The sequence below is a fragment of the Puma concolor genome, chromosome E4, assembly GCF_028749965.1.
Source record: "Puma concolor isolate L17-30 chromosome E4, mPumCon1.1.hap2, whole genome shotgun sequence".
NCBI lineage: Eukaryota > Metazoa > Chordata > Mammalia > Carnivora > Felidae > Puma > Puma concolor.
The window spans coordinates 57312683-57338631 of NC_141683.1; the positions used below are offsets into that span (position 1 = coordinate 57312683).

At 47.8% G+C, this 25949-nt stretch overlaps 1 protein-coding gene across 5 annotated transcripts in view; it reads right to left on the bottom strand.

Annotated features, from left to right (window-relative positions):
* Window positions 1–25949, bottom strand: part of PRRX1 (paired related homeobox 1) — an 84864-nt gene that overhangs the window by 53354 nt on the left and 5561 nt on the right. Inside the window, exon 1 of one of the 5 annotated variants that reach the window (XM_086693589.1) lies at window positions 24051–25329. In XM_086693589.1, the coding sequence (XP_086549715.1) occupies window positions 24051–24291 (241 nt within the window). In that variant the 5' untranslated portion in view covers window positions 24292–25329. Of the gene's footprint in view, window positions 1–24050; window positions 25330–25949 lie in introns of those variants that run through there. The other 4 variants (XM_086693591.1, XM_086693592.1, XM_086693588.1 and 1 more) reach the window with 4 other exon arrangements.

The following is a 25949-nucleotide window of genomic DNA, read 5'->3' on the forward strand; positions in this document are numbered from 1 at the left end:
TCTCCTACCCATGTTAAAAGTCATCTGTTCAAGGCTTCTCTTCCTCTGCTCTCATCAACCAGCTACCCCCCTAAGGCTAGAATTTGAATGAGTGTCAGAAATTGCTGACCTTGGCAAATCACATTTTCCTTAGTCCCACTCCCCAAGGCACCAGAGAACTCTCAGACTTTTGACCTTGCTGAAAACCATGGGATTATTTGAATGAGAAATTCTCTTCTCCACTTCTCTTCCTTCGCCTTCTGCTTCTCCCCCTCCCTCTCCAGGGCCGCTCTAGCTCCTTCTAAAGAAAAGCTGGGTTATAAAATGCAGGGTGCCCTCTTAGGGTTTTGGTCCTCTAAGCCGGCATTTTTTCCAAGCTGCCATTCGCCACGCAGCAGACCATATTTTTTAAAAATATCTGAAACACAAACAGCAACTTGTTTTCTTGTACCCTTGACCAAAAATCTAACCGGGCTTTTTTTATTCTATTTTTTTAATGTAATGTTGTTTCAAATCATTTTTAAAGGAGTTTAATGTTGGTGAAAGGTGCCAGATTGACAGCCTGGAGGCGGAGAGTCTGTATTTTTAACTATAACAGGGTGAAGCAATGTCAGCTCCTGCCAAGGAAACTCACAGGCCTCGCCCTTCTGCTTGGAAGGGTTCTTATGGGATCGAACAGGTACGTGCCCATGTGAGATTTGCTTGCTTGGTGTTTATGTTGTTCTTAGCTCGCAGTCGTCTGACTTGTAAAACAAAATTTCTGGTACGCTTCAGTCCCATTCAGGTGACGCATCTTCCATGAAATCTTTTCTCATGTGTCCCTGTCAGGTGTGAAAAGTCCACCCTCTGAATCCCTAGCAGTGTGTTACCCACTTGTTGTACTAGAGTCTTCCAGAAGTATTGATCCGAGCTGGAACCACATGCATCCTTTCTTCCACACTGCACCCCCGAGACGCCACAATGATAAAAAAATCAGCAGACATTATCGTTCCATTTTATAGACAGGTGACAGAGGCCAAGAGGGGCACGCGCAAGGCAGAAATAAAAGCAGAACTGAAATCTAGATTTTTCCGATTCCGAATTCTTTATCCTTCATCTCTGGAAACAAATATTTTTTAAACTTCCTAGTCTGAGCGAAAGTACTGTAAGTCCCCAATCATCTTCCCTCTAAACGTGTCTCCCGAACCCCCCCTGGCTGGGAGTGAGCCTTTTGAGAGCTGCCAAGGCGTTTCCTAGTCAGCTGTGAGTCCAGACTTGAATCAGCCTTTGACAGGACATCCCACGCCTGCCACTCTGACGGGCCTTCCCCACCTGGCACTGTCCTGCATGTCCCCTGACATCAGGAGGCGTCGGGGCTGGTGGCGTCAGTCACATATGGGGCAAGCTGCTCTCTCCTGACTCTATTTTCTCTGCTCTTTTTTTCAGACCATTAATGAAGACATTCGGGGATGCTCGGAAGAGAGAAGCCCAATAAAACCTCAAATAAACCCTCTTGCGAAGCCAACGTTTCAGCCTCAGGAAAAATATGGATTCGGTTCCCTGTGCTAAGAAATTAAGACACTGATTGCCTCTGAGTTCTAGCGTGGAAGCCTGTCGTCTTGTTCCGAGGTTTGGTGTATATGAAGCCTAGTCTTTCTATCCAAACGCTGAACTTGTTTGCACAGTTTGTTTAATCGATTGCATACATAATTATAAGTGTATGCTGACTATAACTTTCCATTTGCCAAATTACTCAAAATAGCATGAGGGGTGTTGGCAGACTTAGAATATTCCGGAAGATGAGCTACGAGGAGCTTCTCAACTCGCCGGGGCTACAAGTTGCAGAATGCCTAAACTACTTGGGGTTGAAAATCTTCTTTATTTACAAAAACTTTTTTAATGTTTATTTTTTTTTTCAACTTTTATTTATTTTTGGGACAGAGAGAGACAGAGCATGAACGGGGGAGGGGCAGAGAGAGAGGGAGACACGGAATCGGAAACAGGCTCCAGGCTCTGAGCCATCAGCCCAGAGCCCGACGCGGGGCTCGAACTCACGGACCGCGAGATCGCGACCTGGCTGAAGTCGGACGCTTAACCGACTGCGCCACCCAGGCGCCCCTTTAATGTTTATTTTTGAGAGAGAGAGACAGACAGACAGAGCACGAGCGAGGGAGGGGCAGAGAGAGAGGGAGAACCAGGACCTGAAGCAGGCTCCAGACTCTGAGTTGTCAGCACAGAGCCAAACGCGGGGCTCGAACTCACGGACCTCGAGATCATGATCTGAGCTGAAGTCGGGTGCTCAATGGCCTGAATCAGCCAGACGCCCCTCAAAATCTTCTTTAAAAGCAGGATGGAGCTATTCAAAATTTCTCCTGATAGTTTGCCAACTGGTGGTTTCTTACAGGTTTGAAATTCTTCCTCTAGGTCATAAAGTTCCATCTGTAAGGAACTGCGAGGAAAGATCCCACCCAGCCCCCCTGTGACACAAAATGTCTGCCCTGAGAAACAGGCCTGTAGAATGAAAGACAGGAAGGGGGTGGGGTTGCTGTTGAGATTTTTGAGCTGGTTCCTCCCCCATCCCCATCCCCAGCTTGAGATACTGTTGAATAACAGGGAAAAGAGGAGGAACAGTTTGCAGGATTGATGATTTCAGGATTGGACGTGTTAAAATTGCACAGAGGGGAGCCACATGAGAGCCAGTATTAGATTTATCTCACCAATTAGACAATTGGCTCTCTTGGCCACTGCCCATGGCCATTTGCTTCTTTCAGATCCTGGGGAGTGCTCCGCACTGGGCTGAACACAATAAATATTTGTTAGCTGAATGACCGGTTGGTCGGTAGGTTAAACGCCCTGATTGCAGCTCAAGGGAACCAGGATTGCTATTCCATTGTTTGGAGAAAAGACCTGATGGATTTCTGGCCTTGGGCGGCATTAATGCATACACACGAAAGCAGAGGAACTCTAACCTAGGAAGTACAAATCCCTTCCTACGGCAACACAAGCCTTCACGTCTCCGGATCGTAGCTGTTAGCGATACTGCCTTCTGATGTTTTTGCTAAATTACAAAGAGGCTGCTTTTGCAGAACTTAAAACAGAACCCTTCCTTTCTGGGAAAATTATAGGCAGTACCTGAATTACAGGCTGTAACTTTTCAAATAACAAACTCAAGAAAACATTGCTCCCATATCACACCCCGATGCATCCAACCACTCCCTCTCCTTTGTCAGCTGCTTCCAGGGAGCCCGCCAGGGAGAGGCTTTTGAGTTTGAGAGAAAACCTGGGTACAGAAATACAGAAAAGACAAGGCTAAGAAAAGCAAGTACCCTGAGTGAGTCCTCCAGGCAAGGCCTCTTCCAGCTACAAGGCCAGCTGGCTCATCAGCCTTCTGAGCCCCTACAGCGAGGCCACTCTGGGTGCCCACTGGGAACCCAGTCTGCTTAGTGCCTCACCCAGAAGGCCATTCAAAACACCATAATCCCTTAGCTGCCTCCATTGCAAAGGCCTCTTCATCATGTCTCCTTTCTCCCCCAATATACATTCTCAATATAGCAATCAGATTGTTCTTTGGGGGTGCCTGAGTGGCTCAGTTGGTTAAGCGTCCAACTCTTGATTTAAGCTCAGGTCATGATCCCCCAGTGCCTGAGTTCGAGCCCTGCGTCGGGCTCTGCACTGACAGCACAGAGTCTGCTTGGGATTCTTCTCTCTCTCTCTCTCTCCCTCTGTCTCTGCCCTTCCCCTGCTCACATGCCCACACACACTCTCTCTCTAAATACATAAATAAACTTCAAAAATTGTTCTTTTAACTACATAAATCAGATTACAAAACTCCCCAGTTTAAATCTCTCCAATGGCTTCCCACTGCCATCATTCTTAGCCTATAAACCCAACTCCTCACTGTGATCTACAAGGTCCCTGTCACCTGACCCCTACTCCAGTTCTCCGACCTCATCTATCACCTCCCATCACTTGCTATCTTCTGGCTATACTGTCCTTCATTCTGTTGCTCGGACTTACCAAGTTTATTCATGCCTGGCAGCCTTTAAACTGGCTATTCACTTCTGCTCTGCCTGACAGACTCTTTAATCTCATCTCCACATAGTTAATATCTTCTTTTCATTCATATCTCTCTGCTCAAATAACCCTGGTTCGTCTCCTTTATAGGACTTATTATTATTTATAATTGACTTATTTATCTAGTTGTTTATTTGCTTGTGTATTGCCTTCTTTTCCTAGGAGAACGTGAGGCTGATGAGAAGAAGCAAGTTGTGTTTTTCACCTGAACCCCCAGGCCCTGGAACAGTGACTGGCACACAGCTGGCACTCAATACACATTCGCTGAACGTAAGACAAAGTGAGTGACAGAAAGAGTAGACAGGGAATCTGTTCTGCAATCGTAACAGACTGAAGCCTAGGTCTCCAACTTTGTCGTATCAGACGGGGCCAGGGTTGATTGAGCGCTTGTCCAGATGATGGCCATTCAGCATTTTATCCCCACTCATCTCTTGCTCTGTTGTTTCTCTTCCTCACTGAGAACTCTGGAGAAGAGGGGTGAGCAGGATGACGGAGTCACCGAGACGTCAGTGGCATTCTTAAAGAGGCCATGCAACGTGCCCATGCCATGGAGGGTGACGGGAGAGCACACAGGAGGAGCACCAAATACAGACACTGATGGTCAGGGTGGGTGTTGCAGCAGGCTGCCCGGAGATTAAATTCATTTAGGTCTAAAGTTTATCCGGCACTGGTCCTACACCAATAAAGAGGGCAAGACATCCCCTTGCCCCTCACCGCTGCGACGCTTTCTTCCAGAAGCAACACCCTGGCTGCCTCCACCATCACTACAGTTCATCTGCATCATACATTTACCAGCCTTTTGGAGGCTTCCAGGGAACCTAATCACTGCTTGCAACATTGCATCTGGAAAATGAATTTTGGGCTCCAAACAACCAGATCAGACTGTCTGAATCTTTCAAATGTAATCCTATTCTCGGGGCACCTGGGTGGCTCAGTCAGTTGAGCGTCCGACTTCGGCTCAGGTCACGATCTCGCGGTTCATGAGTTCGAGCCCCGCATCAGGCTCTGTGCTGCCGGCTCAGAGCCTGGAGCCTGCTTCGGATTCTGTGTCTCGCTCCCTCTCTGCCCCTCCCCTGCTCATGCTCTGTCTCTCTCTGTCTCAAAAATAAATTAAAAAACATTTTAAATCCTATTCTCAACTTTAAATTTTTTTTTTCAACATTTTTATTTATTTTTGGGACAGAGAGAGACAGAGCATGAACGGGGGGGGGGGGGCAGAGAGAGAGGGAGACACAGAATCGGAAACAGGCTCCAGGCTCCGAGCCACCAGCCCAGAGCCCGACGCGGGGCTCGAACTCACGGACCACGAGATCGTGACCTGGCTGAAGTCGGACGTTTAACCGACTGCGCCACCCAGGCGCCCCAATATTCTCAACTTTAAAAACACACATACAAACAAACGAGCACCACTCATTCCCATAGAGGAAGAGAACTGAACCAGAAATTTTGGATCTGCCTTTTTTTCCCCCTCCATATTCCAATCCAGCATTAGAACTGACACAAATCCAAAGCTTTGTGCCACCTGCGAGGTAAGGTAAGACAGATCCACATACACCTGATTTAATCTTCAACAGACTTGTCAAAAATACATTGCTATTCTTCCAGCTTCATACGATTATAGTTCAGAGGGGTGTGGTGCCATGTCCAAGGTCAGAGGCGTGATCCGAATCAATTCTTCACCTTCAGGAAAGCCCTCCGGTTCACCCGGTTTCTTCTCTCGTACTATCTTCCTACTCACTCTTTCATTCAAGTTCCCCGAGCCCCGTCATTAACCTCAGTTTAGCTGCTCAACTGTCACTGAAATATCCAGTGCCACAGGGGTTTTCTTTACAAAGATACAATTTCCTGATGGATTATTTGCATGTTTTCACTTATAATCCCAATACACAGTCCAGGGCTACAATCACCGGAGTTCTGTGTTCCACTCAATAAATGTCGCAGAGAAGCCATTGAGCTCAACCAGCTCCTTCCAATTTTCTGGCCACCGGAGGGTAAAGGCGAGGACAATGGAACACAGTGTTCCAGAGGGGTCAAGACAAGTTCCGGTTTTGTCAAGACTACCTTTGAGGCTTCAGGCAAGTTGCTAAGCCTCCTCGGAGCCTCAAAGCCTATTTGTAAATCAGGGCGACAATATCTACCACTCAACCTTATTCTGAAAATTTAAACAACATAAGTAGTACAAATCACCCAGCACATTACGTGGTCATGTTGGGTGCTCAATAAATCTTAATTCTTTCCTTTAGAAAAGATTTAGGGAATCTTAATTTCCTTCCCTTTTTTTCCCCCTTCTCCCACTGAGAGACCCCCCCCCCCCCCCGCCAAGGCACTAGATAGGTGGGGTCATTTCTGAGCAACAGGGCCTAACACGATGAAATACGGAGACTAATCCACCTTCCCTTTGCTAACCCAGAAACCTTCTTTGTTATCTGATTGATTCATTTTGTATCCTTACGGGACACTGGGAATAAAATCACATTTTATAGTTCCATTCTCAAAGTCAGTATCACATTCGGGACTGTCTTTCTATAGAAACTCAGAAAACTGCATTCACACTCGGAAGCCCAGCTGTCTTGGGTAACTGTTCCTGCAAAAGGAAAACTCATTGAGAAGGTGAGTCAGCCGCCGGGACAACTTTCAGGACAATCACAGCCGAGGCCAGCATCTGCAAAGGTCTGAAATATGGGATGTTATGACACTTGGTGAATTACTTCTGACGTACTTAATTATGCAACGACAAGATTTGCAGGACCATAACCACACAGTTCCCCTGGGTATGCTGCCAGTGTGCTCCACAAATGATTAAATATAAAATAAACAACAGCTAACTGTGAGTTATGAAGTTGTAATTCCGCCAAGGGGGCTCCAGTGATGTCAGAAACCACCAGAGCAAAGTTCATGTCACCAAAGGATCCCAGATGGGCTCGGAGGCCTGTTACACAGCAGTTGTCTCTGCTGCAGAGAGGGCTCCAAAAAAGCCTTTCTCTTTGCTTTTTGGCCCTTCTCGTCTCTGCAAGCGCCCTCCATTCTTTTTCTCTTCCTCTGAGCCTTCTAAAGCACGCAAACCCTGCTTTTCCAAATGAGTTAAATGGTCTGTCATTTAAGAGGCTACTTCAATCCGGGCGCCTGGGTGGCTCAGCCAGTCAAGCATTGGACTTCAGCTCAGGTCATGATCTCGCAGTCGGTGAGTTCGAGCCCAGAGTCAGGCTCTGTGCTGACAGCTCAGAGCCTGGAGCCTGCTTTGACTCTGTGTCTCCCTCTCTCTCTGCCCCTTCCCCACTTATGCTGTCTCTCCTTCAAAACTAAATAAACATAAAAAAATATTTTTTTTTAAAGAGGCTATTTCTATTCTCCCCTCCTCCCCATATACACACTCTTTGGAAAGCAATCTATGAATTTACACATACTTCATTAGGGAAAAAAAAAAGCTTAATATATAATAGAAAATCCGCTTAATACAAAAGCCTTGCAGCATACCCTAAAAGGAGACATTTCAGATGCAGCTTTAGTATATGCCAAGTCTAATACCCCACGGATGGAATATACTTGTCTTTAAACAGGGCAAGGTTGGAAAAGTTACATTGAAATTTCAAATACAACCTTCTCACGGCCAGTGTCTGAAAAAGAGGGTAAATTTAAAAACTTGGTGCCTCCACCCAAAAGCTCCTGAATTAAAATTCTGGGAGTAGAGTCCAGCACTCCGGGTTGTAACACCCTCCAGTGATTCTGGTGAGTGCTAATGTTGGAGAACTACAGGTTTGTAACTAACGGCACCCAAGGCTGAGTCTGGACTTGGCTTCTACTCGGTAATGCAAGACCGTATCCGTCTGAAAATCCCCCCCCCCCCCACCGAGTTTCTGGCGGGTCCTCAGGGGTGCCTCCAGCATGCTGATGGATAGCCTAGTCAGTTACCATGTGACACCCCACAGTGGTTTTCCTCTGTAGTATGAGTTTATGAAGTTATGCAGCACCTTATCAACTCAGGCTTCGGGGTTTTGTTTAGAAAACGTTGCGATCCATCCTACTCATTGAATGGTTTTTAATAAAATTCTATATACCGACAAAAAAAAACCCACTTGGCTTTTTTCAGTCCGTGTAGAGAAAGAGTAAGCAAAATTGCATAAACATTGGAAGAAAACTGGGCTTTATCAACCATCAGACAGCAAGGAAGGACTTTGTAAAGAAAAGAGACACACAATACTGAAATACAGCTTCCTAAATGTGGCATACTGTCATCTGAAAACGTACTTAAAACTAAAGTCAAATTATAAATATTAGTTAGTGTCTGTGTGATAGCGTGCCCTGTCTTTGGCACAAGGTTTTTCTTCTAGAATAAGAGTTGAGAGGGGCGCCTGGGTGGCTCAGTCGGTTGAGCGTCCGACTTCGGCTCAGGTCACGATCTTGCGGTTCGTGAGTTCAAGCCCCGCATCAGGCTCTGTGCTGATGGCTCAGAGCCTGGAGCCTGTTTCAGATTCTGTGTCTCCCTCTCTCTGACCCTCCCCCGTTCATGCTCTGTCTCTCTGTCTCAAAAATAAATAAACGTTAAAAAAAAAAAGAGTTGAGATAGCAATCACCTAAAATTAGCCACAGTTAGGATTTTTACAACCTTCAAGAATCACCTTAGTTTCACCTTAAATGGTGTGACTTTCTTTCTTTCTTTCTTTCTTTCTTTCTTTCTTTCTTTCTTTTTTAATATGTGAAGCATTTAAAACAGTACCAAGCATCTAGTGAGTGCTTCATGCATTCATTTACTCAGTAACTGCTTATTAAAGTCATTTACAATAGGAAAAGCACCATCTGTTCTCTGACGTATAAAACATCTTCCTGTCTGCCCTTGTCTTGAAAACTTTACATACCTGGTTGAAGAGATAAGACTAATGCTTAGGGAGAATTTAGTAACAACGGACCACACGGGACACAATGGACGGCACACACAAAAAGACGTCATTCGACCAATCGGTATTGGTAGAGAACACGGTCTGCGTCCGTGTTGTCAAAACTTATGGTATATGAAAATCATCTGCAGTCAAAAGGCACATGTTTGGGAGATGCTGATTCACTGGCTATAGACTGGGATCCTGGAATCTGCATTGGAAGACATTTCAGTTCATTCTGATGAAGAGGAACCAGGCATCATCACCCTTTAAGATATGCAGGGTTCAATTGTAAGCACATTAGAGAAAGAATCCGATTATCTGTTATTTCTCTTTACCTCTTTCCTCTAAATCATTAGAAATGAATAGCATATGGGAGACACATAGAAGGTGGAAATGCAGGAAACAAGGACCAAAGGAAAGTTTTCCTACATGAGGAAGGATTCCGTGTTCTCTAAAGGAGAACAGTAATCCAGCTATCCACACCCCAAACAGAGACTACATACTACTGTAAAGCACACACAGCATTTTTAGCAAACACACAAACACTTTTCCATATGTCAGAATGGATATTCCTGACAGATCCGTGCTCCTAATCTCGACTAATACCCACTGAGCATGCTTACAAGCTGACTTGCCTCTCTCTTGCATAAAATGTACAGTAAACTGCTTCTCTAGACCAGCACACAAGTCATGCGACAAACTCATCCAAGTCCCTCACCCCCAGTGACCCGTTCTCTCCCCATGGACCAAGGAGATGCGCATCTATTACCAAAGAAGCTCATCTATTACCAAGCATCGTTAATTGTTTGGCAAAAAAACAAAGAGCGCTGGATGCTTTATGATAGAGAAATGCAGTCTGAATACCTTCCGGGTTTCCCATATTTCGAAGCAACATATCTGAAAGCAGGTCACATATCAAACTGGGGGACAGATGTTTATCCTACTCGCCTGGTTGGGAAATCCAAGTTGGCACAAGAATGGCAACTTCACATATGATCACAGTGTGGCGAGTATTATTCATGTATAAAAAATTAAATAAACCCAAGAAATCTCAGAGGGGTGGTAAGACAGTGCTATGTCAGAGATATTACACTACCGAGAAAATTTAACAGGGCTGGCATCCAGGAAACCTCGTGGCTGTGTCAGGTCTGGGATGAGAAGTCTTGATGGCCCATGTCCTAAGCATATGTCGTATCTTCTCCATTAAATTCAGTGTCTAAACTGGGGCGAGGCATTTGTCTTCTTTAGTCACCGTTCAGTCCGCGGTGATGGATGAAGCAAGTGGAAATAAAAACGGTTGGGGCCAACTCAAAGTTTAAGAAGATTTAGATTACTGGTTCATGCTGATGAGGAGAAGGGGTGGCCTGAAGGAGTGGACCACAGTCCGGGACTTCTGAGCCAGACTCCTGGCTCTGCCGGGCACACATGGTGTGGCTTCTGCCCGTCATTAAAAATCATAAGGCATCAGTTCCTGACCGTAGATCAAAAACATTTGTCTATTTGGTCGCTTGGTAAGGGACATGTTGTAAGAGCGTGACTTTTGGAGTATGGGAATATTCCTAGTTTTGACGACATTAAGTGGCCTCCGACATCGATTGGGAAACCACATTGAATACGTATCCGAGCCTGGAATGAGTGACACTTGTCAGACACGTCACAGAAGTGGGAGCAGGAAAAGAGCAAGCATTTATCTTTATCTGAGTGCCTTCAATGGGATGGGAAATAGGGTATTGGGGTCTTTGTTTACACTACCTCATTATTCCAAGCAACAGACTTGTGTAATAGATATTAACGCGCCAGGTTTTTAGGTGAGGAAATCGTGACCCAGAGATGCATCTAAAGTCAAGCAGCAAGTAAATCGTAGAATCGTAATTTAGCACAGAAGTCTCTAAATACAAGGTAAAAGGCTTTGAAACCCCCAATGCCCCTAAATCTGAATGAAAGATTCTTGCTTTTGGAGGGCTGGGCATCAATCTACTGAGACACCTTCTTAGCTTTAAATTTTTGCTTGATGACATCATTTAGAAAAGTCTCTACTCGATTCCTTATGTATGATGATAAATTTGGCCCTTTATTCCTCAAGTGTTTTCACAAAGGCCGTATCTTTTGGGGCCTGCTGCGTCACCACGAGGAAGACAGGTACAGTGGTTAACACGTTCCCTTTATAACACAGAATGCGAGCCAGAGGAAATAAACGAGAATTGTGCCGCATGGTCATGTGTTACGAAGTTCGCATGCTAGTCTCCCTATTCGTGACTCAGCATTGTTTCACTGAACTATAATGCATTAACAAGAATTTGGTTGACATCAAAGATGATGAGATAAAATGAAAAAATAAATAAAATGGGATCAAGAAAGAAATCCTCAAGTCACTTAACAGTAGCTTCCTAAAATTCTCCGAGCCAGTTTTCTTACCTGTAAAAGGAAAATAATCATGCTACCCCTACCTGCTTCTTAGGACAGGTTTTATAAAACATAATAGCATGAATATATATGTTCTTGGAGTTTGTGAAGCAAGCTTTCTTTCTTTTTTTTTAATGTTTTTTATTTATTTTTGAGAGGCAGAGAGAGACAGAGCACGCGCAGGGGAGGGGCAGAGAGAGAGGGAGACACACAATTCGAAGCAGGCTCTGGGCTCTGAGCTGTCAGCACAGAGCCCGACGCGGGGCTCGAACCCATGAACTGCGAGATCACGACCTGAGCCGAAGTCGGACGCTCAACCGACTGAGCCACCCAGGTGCCCCACAAGCTTTCTTATTCATATTAATGTTATTAATTCTTTAAGACAAACTAAGACATTAACTTACACAAGTAATCAGGGAAAAGAATTAAATCCTCCCACAGTCAGAGTATATACAGTAATTCAGTTAAAATGATCGTGCTTTAAGGCCTACCCAGGCACATCTGGAATTTCTTGGCTGCTCAAGGTAGCCCTGATTCTCCAAGCCAAAAAGTGCAAAACAGGGCAGAAAACAGATATTCTTACCACCCTGAGAAAGGATAATGTCAGGGCAAAGGCGGGGGGGGGGGGCCGGGGGGGTCGAACCATACATTTAAATAGAGCTTCATATATTCTGAGTAAAACTGATCACACCCAGAAAAATCTCTTCTTCCCTGAGGGAAGCTAAGAACAGACTTCTAACAGTCAAGTGTACATGGTAGGATTTTCTGTTGCTCTTGACAGAAGGGATTCAGCCTTTGAAATATGTGGAGCAAAACTGCAGATTTCAGTTTCATGATTAATGAACTAAATTACGTTTTATTTCTTAAATGTGTTGAGGATTCATCCTGTGGTCTTCCCTCAAACTTGAGTAGGGCTGCTGAACAGCACATCTGGTTACAGGCAAAGAGCTCTCTGGGTGGTTCTCCTTTCTTCCCTCAGAAATAGGCAACGCAGGGAACTGCAGAAACTTTTATTGGACAAGTGTGGTTTTTTAATCCTCAAATGTAATGATTATTCTCTCTGTCCCCCCTTTCCCAGGAGAAGGAGATTCATTATTAAGATATATGTAATTCATATTTTAAAAATTCTGTTCCACATGATTTTACATCACTTTTTAATACTTGCCTTAAAGAAAGTATTTGCATGCATCAGGCAAATATTTTAACATCAATTTGCCTGGGAACGATGTTTAAGTATACTTCATAATAACAATTTATATTTTCTCTGTAATTTTCACTTTAAGTAAGGGCTGTGGTACTGTAGACTTTCATATACAGATAAATGCATTATTTTTTTTATTTTTATAAGTGCTTCTCCTATCAAAACACACTGCTGTGTGATAAAATGTGTCACTAACTACCTGACCATCATTCTACAAGATATATAGAGAAATAAATGTTGCCTTCCTCCTGCTATGTTACAAAAGCATGTATGAGTTTTAAAACATTTCAAAGAAACGTCAAGGGGGTTTGTGAATTCGAGCCCCGCGACGGGCTCTGTGCTGACAGCTCAAAGCCTGGAGCCTGCTTCGGATTCTGTGTCTCCTTCTCTCTCTGCCCCTTCTTTGCTCATGCTCTTTCTCTCTCTCAAAAATAAATAACATTAAAAAATTAAAAAAAAAAAAAAAGAAACACCAAGGGGCGCCTGGGTGGCTCATTCGGTTGAGCATCCGACTTCAGCTCAGGTCATGATCTCACTGCTCGTGAGTTCGAGCCCCGTATTGGGCTCCATGCTGACAGCTCAGAGCCTGGAGCCAGCTTCATATTCTGGCTCTCCCTCTCTCTCTGCCCTTCCCCCACTCATGCTGTCTCAAAAATACATAAACACACACAAAAAAATTTTTAAAAACATCAAGATCCAGAGATCTACAATAACAGAAAATGTGCAGTCCTTTAAGACACTTTCTCCCCACCAGTTGTGTGGAGCTCTTCCTTACCAAACTATGTAAAAACTAATTTTTTGAGCAGTAGCCCTCCAACTGTGGTCCCAGAATGTCCTTTAACTACTATGCCGGCTTTTCCAATTTTAAAAGGAGACATGTGCTCATGTCTAGGGAAGGTTCCCCGCTAGAACAGGCAGAAAAGAAACAGCAACTGTTTACTCTGAAGGTCCTCACTGCTGGATGGAAATGGACCCAATGGCACCTGAGGATTCTGGGAAATGACTGTGACGTCAGGGTTCCCACAATCCTTGAGGAGTTGCTGTTTGTTGTGCGTGTGCTGGTTGAATTTTTCTGATGAGAGCAAGTGGGTTCTATGTTTGTGTATGTTCTGAATGTGGGGGAAACACAATCTTTGAAAATGAGATTAAAAATTCTTCTGTTGGGGCGCCTGGGCGGCTCAGTTGGTTAGGCCTCCGGCTCTTGATTTTGGTTCAGGTCATGATTTCAGGGCCATGGGATGGAGCCCTGCATCTGGCTTCATGCGGGGCTTGGAGCCTGCTAGGGATTCTCTCTCTCTCTCTCTCTCTCTCTCTCTCCCTCTCCCTCTGCCCCTCCCCTACTCTCTCTCTCAGCGGAGAACAAAACTGCTCCATTGGTTTAAGAAAAATCAGTAATGGACGACATTAATACAAAATTGTGTAAAAAATAGAAAGGAAATATTTCAACACCAAACTATGAACTGTGTCTACCTCAGGGTGGTGAAACATGGGTGACTTTATCTTCCCATTTAAACTTTTTAGTGTACAATAAAACAGTTTCTAAAATGAGCATGAATTGCACGTTGGTGTTATGCCTATATATATGCATATGTATATGTATGTGTATATATATATGCATATATGTATGTGTACACATATATATGTATGTGTACACATATATATATGTATGTATGCGCATATATATGTATGTATGTATATATATACACATATATATATGTATTTTAGGGTTTTTTTGAGAGCGAGTGAGAGAGAGTGAGTGGGGGAAGAGAAGAGAGAGGGGGGAGAGAGAAAGAGAGTATCCCAGCAGACTCCACACTGTCTGTGCAGAGCCCCATGCAAGGCTTGAACTAACAAACCATAAGATCATGACCTGAGCTGAAGTTGGGTGCTTAACCAGACTGAGCCACCATGCTTTATTTCTAAAATATTACTCTCAGCTAGAGAGTGTAAAACCAGCAGAACCACACTATACAAAAAAGAAAGAACAAAAGAAAGAAAGAAAAGAAAAGAGAAGAGAAAAGAAAAGAAAAGAAAGAAAAGAAAAGAAAAGAAAAGAAAAGAAAAGAAAAGAAAAGAAAAGAAAAGAAAAGAAAAGAAAAGAAAGAAATCTATTTACTTACACAGCTTTGCTATATACACTATGGAATATGCCTCCCCACCTCCCTACAAAACTCTCTAATCTTAAGAAAATCCTCAGGGTAAATTAACAATCATAGCTCATTTGGAAAATAATTAAGCAATACTTGTAAAAGTGCCAATCACTTCTACCGGAAGCGTGGAGGAAAGGGGTTCACTCAGGCCAAAAGGAAGCAGATCAAGGAAAGAGTCTCAAGGAGGGGAGATGGGAGCAGAACCTTGCAAGGGAGCACAGGTGGGTTTGCAAAGAGAGGTGCAGAGAAAGGACATCTCATCAGAAGTGAGAGAAGCAGGAAGGAGACTAGAGAACGTGGGAAATGGCCCAGCCTAACTAGCACGCTAGGGAAAAGTAGGGGAACAGTTCTGATCTACAGTGAACGGGCAGGCTGCTGGGACCTGGATGGAAATCCAGAAGGCACTGGTGATTTTAGAAGGTAAACTTGCTCAGATCCCAACATGGATTGGCCAGAGGTGGAAAGGAAGGAGTCAGGGTGAGCCTGTAATTTCTGAGGTTTGCATCCTGGGTTGTGATACAGAAACACAGGAAAAGCTAAAAGGGGATCGACTGGGAAAAGGGAGCGCCATAGTGTCATGTTTTGTTGTTGTTCTGTGATGTTCATGTGGAAATCAGTTGAACAGAGCACTACCCATATGGATGTGCAGTTCCAAGGGGGGCCCTGAAGCTGTAACCTGGGAGTCATTAGTATGCAGACCTATGCTGAAATGGTGAGCCTGGGGGCTATCTCCCAGGCAAACAGTATAAAGTGGGAAGGGAAGTAGAGGGGGCCCAGTGCTTGAGCTGGATTAGAACGGGGGACCCACTAAAGATGGGGAGGTCACCCATTCACTTAAGCATTCCCTGAGCCCAGGCAACAGTTTAGCAGCTGTCCCAGTGCTATGGGACTACTGTGACCCAGACAGGTATTTGGGACAGTAGCCCTGGTGGAAAATGAAAGAAAAGTCACGATGTACACAATTATTTAGTGTCACTTCCCAGTCTGGATTGATGACAATATGTCAATGCCCAGGCATAAAAGTTGAGATTCAATACCTATTTCCACTGGAAGATTCAACTTCATATATTTATGAATCACCTGAAAAAGAAACAAAACAGTAACCAGTTCCCCAAACCTCTATTCCCGAGAAGTCTCTAAGTATGCTAGTATAAAATGAAATATCAGAGAGAAAAAAATACATGAAAATGCTTGGTTATATTATAAACCATTGACCTCAACAGACACTCTCCTTTTCTGAGGATTCTGGAAAGCAGCATTTAGGGGATTTCCAGGCAGGAGTCTTCTGGGCAGTACACATACCTTGGGCAGCCAGTCAGGGCACAGGGCATGAAAAGAAAAGGATGGCTGACGAGGGCAGGAGGCTGGACACTGATTCCCCTACCCCCCACGAGGCCCAGGCCAACTCCACCAAGCCCTTTGCAGCCTAGCATGAATCTGTGTGGATAAATACAATGGAGATTGGAGAAAATGGGCTTGTCTGTAAAAATCCCAAGTGCTGGAGAGGCCTTTCAGTTTGCCCCAGAGTCAAGCTGATTACACTTAGCATGTCCTGGCTCAAACTTTGATTGAGTTGGGCCCCTTGGCCTTTAAGTTGTATATCTGAATCCTCTTTGAAAAGATTTGGCCTCCCCATATACATTTCGAGTGCTGGGAGAGCGCCCATCTGTTTTTATGCTTATTTATACCCACAGCACCTTCCAGCACTGTGAGGTCCTTAAAAATATAATGACATGACTGATGATGAGTAATTAAGTGAATAGGGTGAATGTTCTTACTCTCAGACAAACGTTTGTGGGAAAGCAATTTCCCTTGCGGCCCTGGCCTGGCACTTTTGCTTCTAGTGAACACCCAAGCTCCGATTATCTTGGAAGCTATGTGGGAACCACCACCTCTGCTAAGAAGACAAAGTATTCTTTCTGCCCGTTCGTTCCTTGCTCCCACTGCTGCCTTGCCTTGTTGACCTCCAAGTTCAGGGTGTGGTAGGGAGCCCAGTAGAAAAAGCCAAGATTTACAGAAGGGGGTTAAGAATCTTCCTCAAATGTCCTGTAAGCCATTTGCCTAAAAAGGGAGGATGAGGGGAAGCCAGGGGTCAGATCTGGGGACACACACACACACACACACACACACACACACACACGACTTGGGGTAGCTGTTGTTCTTCCCTTGAGGGAAAGAGGGTTCCACTAACCCCAGGGCCTGACTCTAGGGTAGCCAGTGTCTGTCCTGCGTGAAGACTGGGATACAGTGAGGGTGTGTGTCACAGCTCGGCGGCCCCTCCCTAACACGCCAGCCCTCCCGCTCTCGCTCTCCCATCTGCCCCGGTTTCTTTAAGCACCTGGAGTTGATGTGCAGAAACATCTCACCCGCCTCCACGGAGACAAAGCCTCTCCTTCCCAGGCTCCGTCCCTAGCACCCATTGACCAGGGACATCTAGTCCCCCCCCCCCCTTCCTGGAATCCTGACCACCCTCATGTCAAAGGCAAGAAAGGCAGAACTCCTACCAGCTAACTCCGTGTTTCTGTGAACACGCGTGTATGGCATACATTTATACAGTCCCTGGAGTGTCTTCGTGACACAGATATTTCCTATCTGTTGCTACTTGCGTAGACGGGTCTTCCAGCTGGTCACTCTGCTGCCAAAGTCCAAGGATTTTGGAAGGCAAGGCCCGTCCCGCCCCGGCCCCGGGAGGAATGCGCCTCCTTTCGGCCGGAGAAGGCAAGCAGGCTCTCGGGTACATCCCGCGGCGCCCGGGGCAGCCGCCTCGCCGCCCTGGGAACTGGGAAGGCGAGGGCGGCGGTGGGGTAGGAGTGTTTGCATCTTTGTTCCGGCCCAGATGAAGAGCAAGAAAATCTAAGCCACTGTCAAGCTCTGTTTCGAAAGTTAAAATCTAATTTCTCTGTTCTATCAACTCCCTCCTCCACCGGCCCCCCCCCCACCCCCAAATGGAGAGCCTGCTGTTCAGGCCGGGTGTGATCTCCATTCCTGCAGAGAAGTTTCCCGAATGGTGTCTCCTCGCCTGCCCGTTAAGAAAATTCCCAGTGCTTGCAAACAGCTCCAAGCAGACGAAACAGGAACCGGAGGACCTGTCCTTGTCCTTTCTAATAACGCGAATCGTGAGGATTCAAATAAAGACGCATTTTTCAGATTCGTTCCTCATTTGAAGCTGAGTCTGGGGGTATCAATAACGGCAAAAATAAGCCTCAGAGATCTTGGGAATTAGAGCTCCCTCATTACGTGGTGCAGCAAAGAGGCTGGGACATCCAGTACCCGAGGACTGATTTCTGGTCATGACTCTCTTCCTGTATCTGAGAACTGCGGGGCGCAGAACCCTTAAGATTCCGATTGTCCCTGGGCTCTTCTGAGAAGTCACTCGTGTATGTGTGTGATTGATTTGTTCTGACAAGTTTATTTTCTTTCATAAAATTTCCTTCACCAACCACTGGTTGTGTCTTTGTTCCCCACCCCACCCTTAAAGAGACTATTGTCCCTGTAATCAGCTTCCTAGATATTTTTTCAAGAAAAGTGGTTCCAGGGCAAGTGAAATGTAGTGATTTTTTGTTAAGTCTAAAGCTAAAATCGGGTAGTTCCTAATTTTCTGTACAACTACTTCCTCCAGGCTGCCTCACTATATTAGACAAAATGACCACGCCAAGAATCTACTAATATTCAGACTACGGTGGAGACATCTTACTCAACAACTTCTACAGGTGGAAAGCAAACCCGCAGACCCCGAACACCGATGACTGTCCCTTCCTCAGATGTCTTGGCAATGCATTTCTGCATTTCCTGATTTAATAAGAAACAGCATTTAGAGAAAAGAAGGTCGTGGCAGTCTGTTGATATTGTTATTACTGTTTGAGATAGATTTTAATTGAGTGTTATTAGCCTGCTCCTGGAGCTGGTGGAAATTACAAGAATCCAAATTCTTGTGGATAAACATTAATGCTGTTGACATAGACATCCTCTCTGTATTGTTGAAAAGGGAGTTGAAGGGAAACCGTTTGGGGTGGTACTCGGTCTGAGTTAAATTAAAACCGAATTCCACCGCAGAGCACCCAATCAGATTACAATGGTGTGCACTCACAGGTAGTTCTGTAAATGTTTGGACACCAAGTGGACACAGGAAGTTAGACCTTATCCAAGTAGCTCCTGTAAATGTCTAATCTCTAGCTCAGAGGAATACTCCAAGAATCCTGTTGGTTGACCTTACGAATTGGCTTGAATAGAGGATGCTGAACCCCCAAGTTTTACTTTTTTTTTCCGGGTGGAGTTCTTCCCCAAGAAACTCTTCTACCCCTTGGGGGGAAAAAAAGAAGCAAAACTCAAGACTTATCTCCTTTTCTATAAACACTACTCGCCCTATTAAAAAAAAAAAAAAAAAAAAGAACCTCCTAGCGCTTCTTCTAGCTCCATCTCTCAAAGACTAAAAAATAAATATATGATCTTAGAACCGCCACGGACAGGAGGCACGCGGGGATCGCCTCGCGCGCACAAGCTCGCAGAGATCTGCGACATCCCGTTACCCTAGTCCCCGATGCGCCCGAAGAAGCCGAGTTCTCTCTGGGCTAGCGGTCAGCTGGGGTGGCGGTCCCGCTGAAGGAGGGAGCAGGTAAGTAGGGTAGAGGGGAGGGATTGTAAAAGAAACGCATTTTAAAAAAATAAAAATCAAACTGACCTCTAGTTGAAATCTACAGATGCCATTTAAAAGTGAAAAAAGGTCTCCGAGGTGGCTGCTGGCCGGGCGCGCAGTCCAAGACCCGGATCTTAGTTTATCGGAGCCAGTGAGTTAGGAAGGTATCCGTGGTTCTGAAGTTGCTGGGGTTCCCCACCCCCCGCAGGGCAGGGGAGCGTATGTGACACCTTGTTCGTTTGGAGATGGTTTATTCACTCGTGTTGTAAACTCTAAAATGACGCCGCTGGGAAGACGAAGGAGCTGCTGGGCCCCTTGCGACCCCCGGTCTAATCTAAGTATGCGGGGGACCCTAAAGTTCACCATGGCAAAATGCACGGGTGCCTGACGCCTAAGATGTGGCAGAGGCGCTCGGGAGTCTTGGAAAGGGCTTCGTCAGATAAATGAATGGTGGAGACACGCGCTCACTGTCTTCTACAGTCGGGGGTGGGGGTCTGGAGACCCGGCGAGTATTGGCAGTCTGCGGCCTCGGACTGTATAGGCCCGGATCCCTGACCTTCGCACTCCGGGCTGCCCTTCTCCCCAGGGCGGGTGAAAGTCACCAGACTGTCAAATTCTCCAAAATATTAAGAGAAGGAGGCCATCCAGCGCCCTGCTCCTGCCTGTCAGATAAACAGGGTTTGCCACCTCTCCTCTGGACTTGACCTGCGACCATAGGGGTTCCGTGACCTGTCTTGATTCTGGATTTCACTGCCTCCTATAAAGAGAAAAAAATCTCCAGGCTACCTTTAAAATTATATATTTCCTTGGCTCCTCTTTGAATCAAGATCACTGAGGCCCAAATTCAGAGTGCCAGCACCGGCTCCAGGGCCCCAGGGTGGTGCCGCAAAAATTTCTGGCGCCCTGGGCGTTACAAATGCTGAAACTCCAGGGAAATTGATATTCAGATGTGAATTCCAACTAGGAAGCACCCTAGAGAACATTCCCGCTCCCCTGGGCGTACCTCGTGCGGGGAGGAGCCGGCGGAGCTGGGCCCAGGGAGTGTGGCCGGCGACTCCTTCGCGCAGCGTTTACACCTCTCCCTTTGTGACAAATCGATTTCCCGCGCCGCTGTTCTGCATTTGCATCCCGCCGAGGCCCGGGGCCCAGCTGCGCCCGGTGCACACTTAGCACCGGCTTGGGACTGTGTGCGTGTGTGCACGCGTGTCTAATTGACTTTCCGTCTACCTTTTTATGACTACATGTGTTTCCAACAAAAGGTCTTATTAGGACAATCTGGTTTCACTAATTTAGAGGTTGGGAACGTGGAAGGCAGGCGCTTTTTTTTTTTTTTTAAGAGTTTGCAGAAGTTCAGATTAAGAAATGACAGCGGGATGCACCGTGGTCCTAGGAGTAGGTCTGCCTATTTTTATGACCTGTTCCTCTTTCCTCTCCCTGGCTTCCCCTGTTCCACCCCCTTCACACTCCACACTGCCCCATTAGCCACTGGATTCCTAACTGTTAAAGAACCATTTCTTTAACACTTAAGGCATTTGAACCCAGAAGTCTGAGAAATGTACTGGGCTGGGGAAATCAGTAAGAGGGAAAAGAAATCATTCTACAGAGAAGAAAGTGCAATGAATATCAACCGAGGAGGAAACAGAATTGTGCTGAGGAGTGACAGAGATCAGTGAGGTCTTACTAAGGTCGGCCCAGGTTATAACTGGAGAATTTGCAATATCGTTGTAAATGAAACCTGTTTTACTAACGGGAGCTGAAAAGAATATTTAGGAAGAACAGGTTTCTATGTCACTGAGAGAGTAAACCTGGGTCTTCTACATGTGCCCCATTCCTCTGAAGATTATGGCTTGCCACTTTGGGGTAGACTGCCAGCAGGCTGCAAGGGGCACCTGATTCTTGGGGTCGTTCTCCGTCCCTTTCAGGCTCCAGAGCCCAGCTTTAGTCGTCTGCCTGAAGACTCCTCTCTTCTCTGACTCGCCCTGGGAGCCTCCTTGTCCACTGCCCACTGGAAGCCCAGCAGGGCCCAGTGGGGGGCCCGACTCGAGCAGCTCACGACAGCTTCCTTCGAGACCCCTGATGGCGGACCGAGGACTGAGGACAAGGGTCCTCCTGAACACTATCACCCCACTCACCAGACCTTCCTATTCGCATCTCAGAGATGAGTGAGGAGGTTGAGGAAACAGGGCTTCTAAAAGCAACAACTATTTGTTGGAAGAATAGGCCCCAGTCATCTCCAGAAAGCCAGGCCTTGTTGTGTTTCTCTGCTACTTTCTTAGCCCCAAGTGTCAGTCACTTTGTCCCCATCAGCGCGGTCTGCATTTCTGCTACCTTCTTCCAGAACCGTCTGTCCACCATCCTTCCTTAAAAAGCCTCTCTTTGGCTGGCACCCGAGCCTCAGTTTCCTCTCGGGGGCCCACTCCCCACCAGGCCTGTCGTTACTCCTTGAAACTCAGAGATGCGTTCAAGAATCAAGGGGGCGGGTTCCCGAAGTTCGCATCCCCTTCCCTCCGGACACACGGTCCCCAACTTCGCCCGCTGCCCTTGTTGTGTCCTCCCGCACCACGGCGGACGCCACGTGCGCAGCGCGACCTCTGGCCACGCCAGGTCTGGGTCTCACAGGAGCCACCACCGCGCGCCACCTACACCTCAGGCGTTTCCCAGGCGGCCTCCACAGTCCAGAGTCGTTCCATTCGCACCAGGAGGCCACCAGGAACCCGAGCTCCCTTCTCGTGGCGTTCCCTCGGCAGCCTCCAGCCCTCTTGTATCCGGCGCCCATCGAGGCCGACGCGGGCCCCGGACTCGCTGTGACCACCGGCCTTGGGCCTGCTTTTCACATCCCTCTGCTTGTTTTAGGGGTAAAGCCACACTGGTTGGTCTCGCCCGCCCCATCCTGGTCTTTTCACGCAGCCGTTTCTTCACGACCGTGTTTTCGGTTGTGGGTCCAGCCTCCAGTTCTCCGAACAGCGATAAATGTGGCGATTAATAATTAACCAGGGCGAAAGGAGAACCGCGGAAGGTGCGGAATCAGAGAAGCTGGGCGATTCGGCAGCCTAGTCTCCCTGTGCTTTGCATATTTAAATTTTCCCTAGCGAAACGTTTAAAAAACAATCACATTCCGCCGCGCTTTCTCTTGGAGCTCCAAGTGTGTACGCCAGCAATTAACTCCTGCTGCGGACGCGTGCAGCGCGAGCAACCCCCCTCCCTTCCACCCCTTCCAGGCTCCAATATCTTCAAGAGAGCCTCTGCCGCTGTGCCCAGCCATTGCCCGGGACTTGGGGACACCGGGTCTTCATTCCTCAGAGCTGGCCTTCTTTCTGTAGTAACAGAGCAGGCCACATTTCCATCAGCCTGAACTCCCCGTCGCCCTCTGCCTCTGGGAATACGTAGGGTGGATCGACCCCAGTTCGATTTGGGCTGAAAAACGCGGAGGGGATCCTAGGCCTGGACCCAGGAAGCTGGGCGAGGGGCAGGCGGCCTGCCCGAGCAAGGGGCTTCCCCTGCCGCCTGCTTCTTTGCAGCCCTTTGCCCGGGCCTTGCTTCCAGCTGTCTCTGGGTCCTGTTTGCTTTGTCTATTTCCCGAGAGTCTGATATTGGCTTTTTTTTTTTTTTTCTTTAATCATGGAATGCCGGCGGGTCTCCTGTGTCTACAGGTTCCCAATTTGAAGACCAAATAAATAATGACACGGAAAGGAATTAGCTTCATTTAAAAACTTCCAGCCAAGTTGAGACCCTTGAAATCTCAAAAAGGAAATATCAAGCCCCATGTCACCTGGGATGAGCCAGGTGACAGGTCTGTTACAGACCCCAGAACGTAGGGATACGTTTGGGGTCACCTTTTAAGGCATGGTTAATGAGGCCAGCGACATATCCACGGAGACGCGGTGTATCAGTAGGGAAGGATGGGGAAGGGAGACTGTATGGGGACTTTTCTCGAGGTTTTAGGGCCAATAGGGAGAGCTCCTCGAATGTGACACTAGGCTCGGCTTTGGGGCCCGCGCTTCCCCTGCGCATCTCTCGGGTGCGGGACCGTGCGGGCCGGGAGCTCGGGTTTCACCCCAAAGGACACTCCCTCTGCTTCGCCGAGTCTTCCCCAGGCACAGGCCTTTGATTCCGCCGGGGGTCTCGAACCCAACCGCAGGTGGAGGGCGGCCACCGCCGGGCACAGAGAGCGGCTGGGCCGCTGGGGCTGGGCGCTCCAAGCGGCCCCTCCCGCACGCCCCGGCCTCGGGAGCCCCGCGCGCGGGGGCCGCGCGGGTGTCGCCGCTGTGCGCCGTGCCCTCCTCCTCCTCTGCCCCGCCTGCCTCCGAACCCGCGCTCGCGACCCGGGAGGAGCCCCCCCGACCCGGCTCGGCGCCTTTAACCTTCCGCCTTCCCGAACAGGGCAGGCTCCCCGCCTTTACACCCCTCGGGGACCCTTGCCCAGCCAGCCCGGTTGCCCCGCGTCGCCGCGCGCGCCCCGGACTGAGGGGCGGCCCAGTGGGTTTCAGAGACAGTCGGCGGCGGGCAGAGTCCCCGACCCCGACCTCTGGGCCTCTCCCTGCAGCGGCCGCCTGGGCTACGCCCTCGGCAGAGCCCTCCTTTCCTCCCCGTCTGTGACCGGCCCTTCCTCCGGCCACTGCCACCACCTCTCCTCGCCCCCTCTCTCCCCTGGCCCTGGCGGGCTGCAGGCGCCCGGCCGGGACCCCCAGCGTCCCCACCCCCCCCACCCCCACCCCGTCCCGGACACACACTCCCGCGGGCATGCGCCCCTCACTCACTGTCCTGCTGCGGGGTGTCGCTGCCGCTGGTGAGTCCCGGCGACTCCAGTAGGCTCCGGCCGGCCTCGCCCACGCTCTCGTCCGCCTGCGCCGCCACCATGTCCCCGGCTTCCTCCAGGTCTAGCAGGTGACTGACGGAGAAGTTCTTTTTCGCCTGCAGGGTGTCGAGGTTGCCCGGGCTGTCCAAGCGGCCGCCCAGCGCCGGTTGCCGCTCCAGAACGTGCCCGTAGCTGGAGGTCATGGTCTCCCCCTCCGATCCCACCCACCCCCCTCTTCCCGCTCGAATCAACACCAAACGCTGTGGGCGCGAGGGGGGAGAGGAGCCGAGTGGGGAAGAGAGAGGGGGGAGTGGAGAGAGAGTGAGAGAGAGAGAGAGAGAGAGAGAGAGAAGGAGGGGAAGGACAAAAAAAAAAAAAAATGGGAAAGAGGGCGGGGGACCCCCTTCTGCGGAGCAGAGTTCTGCACCAACAGCCTTCGACAGCCTCGGTTGCTTTCCTGAGGCCAAGTCCGGCGCGGTCCAAGGAGATAATCCACACCAAAAAATAAAATTAAAAAGTCACCCTATGTTCAAGTCAGGAGAAAAAAATTCCTTCCAGCTCTCCAAAAGCGTCCACACGCACACACTAAAAATAATAAGGGGGAGAAAGGAAAGGGGAGGCCAGCAGGGCGGGGGAGTTAGGCAAACAGAAGAAGAGAGAAGAAGGGGTGGGAGAGAAGAATCAAAGTGGGTTTTTTTTTCAAGGTTAAAAAAGTTATTCCCAGGCAAGAGTTCAAGCACCAACAGAAGAAGGCTTGTTCCAGCTTTAAAACATCTTCAAGAAAACGTGTTCCCCCTCTCTGCACTCCTGTGGATTCTCAGGAGTGACTAAAGTTTCAGGAGGAGAGGGTGATGTCTTGCAGATGTATTGGAGAGCAGGATTCTCACTTTACTTTTCGTAAGAAGAAAAAAAAGGGCTTCAAGAGTCCGAAGGAGGGTGGTGGTGGGTTCCCCCCTTTCCCTTCTCTCTCTCCCCCTCTTCTTGCTGAGCTCCTTTTTCCTTCTCAGTTGGATCAAGAAGCTCTCTGGCACTTCAAAAGGCACAAACTGGCATGCAGAGGAGGCTTTGTAGGGAATACAAGAAAATTGGAGACCCCTGGGAGGGCAGATCTCGACTTAATAGGAGCCTGTAATTACGTGGCAAAGCCTTTGTGCGGTGCCTGACGTTTTACAGACCCCCTTTCTCCATCACAATCTCCTTCTTCCTCCTTTCCCTCGGACCAAAAAACAGTCTGATTAAGAAAACCCCCTTTGCCAACATCTGAGCAAGAGAGAAAGAGAGAGGGAGGGAGCCAGAGAGGGAGGAGGGAGCGAAAAGGGAGGGAAGAGAAAGCGAGAGAGCCCCTTTGGATTTTTTAAGTAAAGGTCTAATTATCATTCCCCTGCAATAGTATCACGGGGAGGAAAGACAAACTGAAACCCACAGTCACTTCAAACGGACTGATTATTTTGCTTGGGCATTAACTCCTCCAGATTTGTTTAAGATCTTGTTGGAAAAGCTCATTTGCATGTTTTGATAACAGCTGCGGGGAAACTTGTTGCAAAAAAATCCACAACTATCTCAATCAAATTTTCTTCTCTCTCTCTCTCTCTCTCTCTCTTTTTTTTTAAGCGTTTCCTGCAGTTCTAACAGTTTTTGGGAGTGGGGGTGGGGGAGTGTCTGAGAGAGAATGAAGGAGAGAGCAAGCAAATTAAAGCTACGTTTGGCTCCGTAGAGACAGCCTCTTAAATAATGTAATAAACTAACAGCAGCGATAATAGTGGGAGGCTCTCCCACGCTTCTTCCGCGAACCAAAGGCAGGTTAGGGGAGATCTAGAAGGCGCCGAATCGGTTCGAGTCTCTCGCCGCTAGGAATCCCGGG